This window comes from Nicotiana attenuata, unplaced genomic scaffold, assembly GCF_001879085.1.
Source record: "Nicotiana attenuata strain UT unplaced genomic scaffold, NIATTr2, whole genome shotgun sequence".
Taxonomy (NCBI): Eukaryota; Viridiplantae; Streptophyta; class Magnoliopsida; order Solanales; family Solanaceae; genus Nicotiana; species Nicotiana attenuata.
The window spans coordinates 149,688-158,500 of record NW_017670632.1 but is presented as its reverse complement, the minus strand read 5'-3'; the positions used below and the strand labels follow the sequence as shown (position 1 = coordinate 158,500).

At 38.4% G+C, this 8,813-nt stretch overlaps 1 protein-coding gene across 1 annotated transcript in view; it reads right to left on the bottom strand.

Moving 5' to 3' along the window:
* Positions 1–695: 695 nt before the first annotated feature.
* LOC109241709 (protease Do-like 10, mitochondrial) overlaps positions 696–8,813 on the bottom strand; it is a 9,846-nt gene continuing 1,728 nt past the window's right edge. Inside the window, exons 3-8 of the mRNA XM_019408476.1 lie at positions 5,182–5,377; positions 4,197–4,456; positions 3,555–3,682; positions 2,684–2,887; positions 1,127–1,177; positions 696–1,016 (exon numbers count right to left, since the gene is read on the bottom strand). Of these exons, the coding sequence (XP_019264021.1) occupies positions 774–1,016; positions 1,127–1,177; positions 2,684–2,887; positions 3,555–3,682; positions 4,197–4,456; positions 5,182–5,377 (1,082 nt within the window). The 3' untranslated portion in view covers positions 696–773. The remainder of the gene's footprint in view (positions 1,017–1,126; positions 1,178–2,683; positions 2,888–3,554; positions 3,683–4,196; positions 4,457–5,181; positions 5,378–8,813) is intronic.

Here is an 8,813-nt window from a genome sequence, read left to right as displayed (position 1 = left end):
GATTTTGCAAACGCTAGCTATTATTGAATGACAAGTCCGAAAACAAGCTAGCCCGTGCTATTTTTACCGCGAATTCGGGGGTAAATTTTAAAAATAGCCAGATTTACAACTGGTCGTTCAAAAATAGCCCAATTTCAAAAGTAATCAAAATTTAGCCACTTTTTATATAAAGATAAATCTGAGCGAAAACACTGTTCATAATCTGGAAAATAGTCCAGTATATTATGCTAGAGTTCCAGCATAAGTATACTTGAACTCCAGCATATTATACTGGAGTTCTAGAATAAGTATGCTGGAACTCCAGCATAATATGATGGAGTTCCAGCATAAGTACGCTAGAACTCTAGCATAATATACTGGAGTTCCAGCAAGTATATTGGTCCAATATAATATACTGGAGTTTGGAGCACCGGTGCTCCAGTCTCCAGTACATTATACTGGAATCAGCAAAGTATACCGGTCCAGCATAATATGCTGTAGTTCATACACAAGTGCACCGAACTCCAGTATATTATGCTGGACCAGTCTCTATTACAGCAAAATAGTAGCTATTTTTCATTGACTTAAACGCTGGCTATTTTTGATTGACCTGTCCGAAAACTGGCTATAACGTGCTATTTTTACCGAATTTGGATATAGTCGGGCTCCAATGCTGGTACCGGACACCGGATGGGAAATAAAAAAAAAAGTAATAATACATAATTTTGAATAAACCATAAGATATATAAATAGCAAAAATTTGGAAAGAATAGTGAAGAGAAGTAATACAAAAATTAGCTTGAGCACGCTGACTGAAGTTCAGCTGCATTTTCATCATGAGTAAGGTCACTAGACATTGCATGCGGTATTCTATGGCGTTTCAGTATACGCGATGTAGCTATTCTTGCAGATTCATAATTCAAAACAATCACTCTCTCATCATCCAAATCAAATCTCACATTCTTTTGGTTACCATCTTCAACAAGCTGACGTAAATGTTTCAAATTCAGAACTTCTACGCCATTAACCTTCTTCACCTGTACAAAATGGTCCAAAATTTCCCCGAAAACAAAGGAAAATAATTAAAAGACGCCCTTATGTTGTCTTTCAAGGGAGAAAGAAGTAATATAAGCAACACGTGTTTTACCTGTAACTCGGCAAGGCGCTCATAACCAGCATTAATATCATCCATCAACACCTAATTAATTGCAAAAGGTCATATTAGCAGATATAGTGCGTTGATATGTGAGTAAAATACAACAACGATCCACTAAAATTCCACAAAGTGGAGTCTGGGGAGGGTAGTGATGGGGCAGAGAGGTTGTTTACGATAGACCTCGGCTCAGGAGGATGGAAATAAAACAAGAGACAATTCATCAGTATCGTCAACGGAAACCATAGAAATAGTAGCAACATCATGAAAACTATAAAATAAATGACATGCAATAACAATAACCAACAATTAAAGCCTGGGGCTATGAAAACAGAAAGAATAGTGTGGACTCAACATTAAGCACAAGCCGTCTAAGATCAAACCTAGCAAACCCGCCTCACCCCCGGTATGAAGTAGAAAAAGCTCGACTACCACCTAGCTACAACCCTAATGCTCGACCTCCAGACCGTCCTATCAAAGACCATGTCCTCGGAAACTTGCAGCCGTGTCATGTCCTGCCTGATCACCTCTCCCCAATACTTCTTAGGTCGCCCTCTACCTCTTCTAGTACCCACCAAAGCCAACGGCTCACACCTCCTCACTGGAGCATCAAGGCTTCTCCTCCGCACGTGCCCGAACCATCTGAGTCTCGTTTCCGCATCTTGTCATCCACAGGGGCCACGCCCACCTTCCCTCGAATATCTTCATTCTTAATCTTATCCATCCTAGTGTGCCCGCACATACACCTCAACATCCTCATCTCTGCTACCTTCATCTTCTGGATATGAGAGTTCTTAACCGGCTAACACTTTGCCCCATACAACATGGCCGGTCTACCATAGCTCTATAAAACTTATTTGAGTATCGATGGCACTTTCTTGTCACACAAGACTCCAGATGCTAGCCTCCATTTCATCCATACCACCCCTATACGGTGAGTGATGTCCTCGTCGATCTCTCCGTCCCCTTGAATAACCGACCCAAGGTACTTGAAACTACCTCCCTTAGGGATGACCTGTGATCCAAGCCTCACGTCCCTGCCTACTTCCCTCGACTCAGCGCTAAACTTGCACTCCAGGTACTCAGTCTTAGTCCTGCTCAACCTGAAACCCTTAGACTCGAGGGCTTGTCCCCAAACCTCCAACCTCGCGTCTCATCAATTAGAACTATGTCATCGGTGAAGTAAAATCTTAAAGGAAAGGCAGAGCTCCGTCTCTATGTATAGGTTAGGTTATTGTTCTATCGGATAGTTCAAGGGACTTTATCATGCCACTAATGAGGCTTTAGAGAGTGTGGATTCAAAAATCCAACAGTTAGGTGCAGAAACTTACAAAAGGTCATCTAGGAGCAAATATTTAAATACATTAACAATGTCTGCCCATTTGGATAGACCCGTCCGTCATCAGTTTTGTGTGTCTCAGTATGTGTTTAGCATGTGAAATTGTGACGGAACTTCATGGCGTCTTTATTCTTTTTTGTTTTTTTTATTTTTATAAAAGATCAAGCTATTTGAGTATTCCATTTGATGAAAGGATGAGAAACTCTAGATACCTGAGAAAGGATGATGAATTGTTCGCCAGGTTTCTTAGGTAGTTCCCGAAGTGCTCGTTCACACAACCGACGGGGTGAGGCATTATACCAATCTTCTCCATACTCGTGAAGGAATGGTTGAGTTAATGGAATAAAGACGAGACCAGCAAAAATGAAATAACTCGGAAGCTTGTCAAATTGATGAACTGGAACAAGTGGCTGCAACTGCATAATGTTAACTAGTTGTTAGATACAGTAGACAGTTACACAGCATCAGAGAAACCTTTAAGACTACCAATCATACAAGTTGATAAAGTGTTGACTCTAAGGCTTAGCAAAAAGTGCAGTCACCTTCCCAACACCGTACTCCTATGCATCAGATTTCCAAGAGCGACAAAGCAAAAAATAACCTTGGTCCACTCGCACACCAAAATACTTCTAACAAAACAAAAATTTACCTTGCTTCAATACCGCACCAAACTACTTCTAACTACGTAAATTATGTGACATCCCAAATACTTCAAGGCTTCTTTCATCTTTTCTAATTTTCTATTTTTGTAAAAGACCAGATTGTTTAAGTTTTCCATTTGACAAAAGGATACTGGATGAGAGCAACTATAGATACCTGAAAGAGGACGATGCATTGTTCAACTTCCATATTATAACTTGTGCAAATGATGAATTTACTTCTACCAGAGCGATAATGTCAATAAGTTATTTTTAACAGAGTAATTCTAATTGTAGAATGTAGATGCAGTGATTTCGATCTATTCCATGCACCCAGGATATGAGCAGAAGTTTGAAAAATCACCGGGAGATATCACATTAACAACAATTAATTACAAAGGGTTAATAGAAGTGTAATTATGAAGGGTAAATAAATGTGACTTACAGGATGAAGCGTGATTTTGAAGTCATGCACTTCGCCATTTCTCAAGACTTTAAGTTCAGCAGTTTCATTAGGTTTCTTCATAGATACCAGATGGTCAAATGTGATCCTCTCTCTGTTTCGGAAAGGAACTGCAGATCATAAGCAATCTCAAAACTTTAGTCCATGGAAATAAGGTTGCTAATTTTGACATGTATTTTAGTCAAAATGCAGAAAGGCAAACTTTTCTAACAGAAAATAAGTTATTCTAGCCTTACAATTCTCATATCCTGCACATCCACTTATCTGGTTTCTGGTATAATTACCAGCTATTCACATGGCAAGAGAAGAAACTTAGAATGAAAAACGACTAGAGGCTTTTCCATCTCTCAAAAGGAGGTCATTAATATGTTACTCATAGTTGCACGTTGAACATGAATACTTTTTAGTTGTGCTGGCCTGCCTAAAAGAGCCTCTACGGCAAGAACCACATCCATGTTTCATCCAAATCCGTCATTTTACGTCACGAAACATTTAGAGAAAGAAAAAGGCATGTGCCATAAAATGTAAGAGAACTCTGTGAAGAAGAATGTTGTACTAGTTTAACTGTCATACATAACAATTACAAGAAATAGAGAGGAGCAAGGCAATAAGAGAAAGTCTTACCTGTTCCATCATTTGCTACGGGGACGCCATCAAATGAGAGGATTATATCGTCTTTCTTTAATACTCTAGAAGCATCAGAAAGTGGGTTGATTCGGCTAACGAGTACACCTGTCAATTTGGACTGCATTTGGAAGTACTCTCGAATCTGTGCATTTTCAGTAGGTTGGCATGACAAGCCCAGAGAGCAAAACCCAACGTATTCGCCCCGTTCTTCTACTCCAGCTATAAAATGCTTTATCACAGGAACAGGAATAATGTAGCTGCAAAATCAAAACAGAACTGAAACTTGTAAGGCCAACCATGCACACTGTAAATTTCCTTTCCAAATTACAACAATTTTTCTCCAAGGTAGATTGTTTAATCAAGAGTATCAGTTTAGATTTGATTGTTTGCAGCACCGAGGAAGAGTTGAAATAGAATGAACTTGAATTCGCGACCATTATTCGAAATCATAGTGAAACACTGGAATTTTTATCTCATGTCTAAGAGCAACTAATGTTCCCACAAGCTAAACAAATGTTGATTAGAACTAGTAAATGTCATCAACCAAATCTCCTTATCAACTGCATGTCATCACAACTAAAAGCTTTCAGGCATTCCCACATATGTCATCCTTTGTAACCCCTCTGAGATGAAAAGAATAATATTATGAAGCTAGAGCCAAAGGGCTACAACTCAAGCTTCAAATTTGCGAATGCATGAACAAGGGCTGCGTGAAGGGAAAAATCTGAATATTATGACGAAGAAAAATGGAAGAGAAGATTTGCTGGAGAATACATGTGAGGGAAGAATAACATGCAGTCAGATTCAGGTAAAGGAGAGAAAAATCTGAATTTTGTGATGATGCAAGTGGATATTAGAGTATATACCCCATCAATATCTAACTAAATAATATATGGTAGACCCAGCAATAAATGATGCAATGGAACTAAATCTGTATAGTAGTTACAGAGACACAAAGTAACAAAATAAAATTCTAATTTACCCAATATTCTCTGCACCAGAGAGGTTTTGGAAAGCAACTCCAGCAACTTTGTCACCCATAATTGCTGGTCCTCCACTATTCCCTGGATTTATAGCCGCATCAATTTGTATTGCCAATAGTTGACTAGCGCCATGTACATATTGCGTAGGTTCTACCCTTGAGACAACACCTTTTGTCACAGATATATTATCTCCCCCTAGAAAAAAGCGAAAATTATTATTAAATTTATTAGAGAACTCCTCAGGTGCAGGTATTTGCGGCATACAATTAAGTAAAGAAAGAAAAAGAGAACATAGTATAGTGAAGAAAACAAAATATAACTAGATGTCAACAAAAGATTAAGAAGGATCTGCACTATTGAAGACGAGAATTTAGTATATGCAAGCTACAAATATCCAACCTTTGTGCCTAGTTGAATCCAGAGAGAAACAAAATACATCATGAAAGTTTCCTTTTCACACTTCTGGATCTTATTTGTTCGCTGCTCGTATGAGCCCTCGAAAAGGGTACACCAAATTCGAGAAAACAGTGCACTCTCTCGTTGAGTATAGCTCACATCCAAACATTTGATTGGGGAACGGGGCAACGCCCATGAAGCTCTGGTGGAAAGGGAACAGGCCGTATGCCCATGGGTGCACGATTCTTCGAAAAAGCGCAGGCTGCCTCGGAGTCCTGGGACCTTGGCTTAGTAATGAATGAAGGGAAGCTCTTCGAGCTTTCTCCGCCGACGGCTTATGTAGTGGTCGGCCTTATAAAGCTCGCTAAGCCTCGCTTCCCTCTCCCCTTCACTTATTAATTAAGTGAAAAATAGTTGTCGGCATTCTATAAGCGACTTGAGCACAGGAGATAAGAAAAGGCTCAGGAGAGGGTATCTGGTAACTGTTATGAATGTGGAGGGAGTGGGGAATTTTTCCCGTTACTGTTCCAATGTTCAGACGGACGAATGCTGCTAGGGGATTGCAGAATAAACCAGCTGTAGATGGAAGAGTGAACGTTGTCAAGCTTAGAGCGCGGGACGCTCTAAAGGTAAGTTCAAGTAGGAAACATTGTCTTCTCACAAGAAAAGAAGCACATATTTTTTATAAGATTTGATTTGATAAATGGAAGGAAATTGTCAATTGAATTGGCAGAAAACTATGGTAAAGGGGAGCCCAACATCTTCAGCAGAGAGGAATGTCACGTGCATTTCTCACTCTCCCCCCCCCCCCCCCTAAAAAAGACACACATACAAAAAGTATTTCTATTCCAATCAACCAAATGCAGTGATTAAAAAAGCGCTTGGTTCCTCGCTTTAAGCGAGAAGCGAAGCGAGGCATGAAGGGCAACGCTTCAAGTAATAGAAGCGACTCTGGTACGAAAAAGCGACAGCTTCTCTGTAAAAAGCCAGAAGCGGTGAAGCAAGAAGAAGCGTTAGAAGCGTCCGCTTCTATGTTTAAAATTAACCCAAGCCCTATTTTATTAAAAAACGAGGTTTCTAAACCGTAAACACTATCTGGACTTCTTCAACAGCAGCGAGACTAGGGTTTTTCTTCAAAAACAGCAGCGATTTCTTCTTCTCTTCTTCGTCAACTTCTGATTTCTGAAATAATCTCAAAGCAGCAACTAGGGTTGTTCTTCTTCTTCTTCAAGAGTACAGGTATGTTACTATGTTCTGCTTCTGCACTTTTGATTTTCAGTCTTCTTCTTCTTCTTCTTCTTCTTTTTCTTTTTCTTTTTCTTTTTCTTTCTAAACGTCCAAAAAGCGGCGAAATGCTGGCGAATTTTTTTCAGAAAATTTCTGCCCAATTTTTCCAGTTTCTGCCCAATTGATGCTACTCTTTAATTTTTTAATTGAAGTATTGAACATTTACTTACAATTACATGTGTTCTCTATGCAGTATTTATTTTGATTTTTTTTAAAATTCCGCTTCACTTAAAAAAAAGCGAGCGCTTGGCTTCTCGCTTCTCGTGAAATGGGGGTTGTCGCTTTTACTCGCTTCACGCTCTTCACAACACTGACCAAATGATATTAGCCTAATTTATTTGAATTATAGAATAAAAAGAGCCCCATTGGAGTGAAATATATATAGTACTCATACTGCTGTTCCCAATTGATTTGGATTGAGGTGTAGTTGATTGGTTGATGTCGTGAGAAAACATGAATAAAAGGAGCTCACTTGTGAATTGTGATTCATCTGCCGTTGTATTTTAAGACACGAAAAGAAGAATGTGAATATCATATTAACTCGACACCGTATCAACAACTCGGTTATTTTTATTTTGAAAAAATGCATAAAGACCCCATTCAACTTGTCCTGAAAAATCATTTACACATCTAAACTTTACGGGTGTCCTAACACCCCACTATTGTTAAAACATTTGTATTTATTTACTCCCTCCTAAGCTCTGGCCCAACGATATTAATCTGAGTGGGAAACACACGCTTTATTAGTAAGCCACGTAATTAACATGGACGGCACTCAACAAACTATCTTTCCTCTATTTAATATTCATAGCACATTATATATTTCGTTGTCATCTTCCTATCTTTTCTCCTCAATTCAAGAATTCCAAATACCAATCCATTCCCCACTGAAAATTCAGAAAAAAGCATTACATAAAAACCAAGAAAAAAACAGTGTTCATTCAATGGAAAAATCTAGTTATGGGCGTGATGGAATATACAGATCACTTAGACCTCCCCTGTTCTTCCAAAGAACCAAAATCTTTCTATGGTCTCTTTTCTATTCAGAAATATTTCATGAAAAACCAGCTCTTTTTTATGCTAATTCTGGTCAAACTTTGATTTTTTTCTCAATTCAAAATGTCTACTAAATAAAAATAACAGTATCTAAACGAGCCTCACCCCATCGGTTAAAAATTCCCAAATTGAAGAACCCTAATGCCCAACCATTGAAAATTCTTCTTGCCTCGCCAAAATCGATTTCCCCGAACAAAATCGAAGTGACCGGTTGCAAAATCCTTCGATTTCATTGTTATTTAGCATTCCTGACGAGTTGGAGAAAGACCCGTTCAAAGCCGAAGTTCTTTGAAGAATCAAGCTCAAACATTGAAGTTGAATTATCTGCGAAACATTATTACGTTTGGAGGAGAAAGATTAACCTTTGCTTTCAAAGATCAAAACTTCAAAGAGTAATTTGATACAATTTCGGTAGAATTTAGATGAAGAAGAAATTAGGGTTCTTCAATTGGATTTGGTAAAATATTAGGGAAGAATGGGTTTTACTGTTGGTTGGGGGTTATATTGAAGTTAAAATTTTAATTTTTTCTTTTTTTTTTTTGTGGGTGTTTTTAACGATTAAAATAGAGCAAAGACGCGCTCAATTGCGTTGTCTAAGACGCGCGGCTGACCAAGACTTAGGAGGGAGTAAATAAATACAATTGTTTTAACAATAGTGGGGTGTTAGGACACCCGTAAAGTTTAGGTGTGTAAATGATTTTTCACGACAAGTTGAATGGGGTCTTTATGCATTTTCTCTTTTATTTTCTGAAAATTATATCAATAACTCAGTTATTTCGAATAGGTATAGCATCCCATTGCTAAACATGAATGTTGTATATCACACAAACAATAGGGGGAAAAGGAGGTTCAGATTTCGAGTCAAGTGTATGGGGATTTTTTTTTTTTTTTT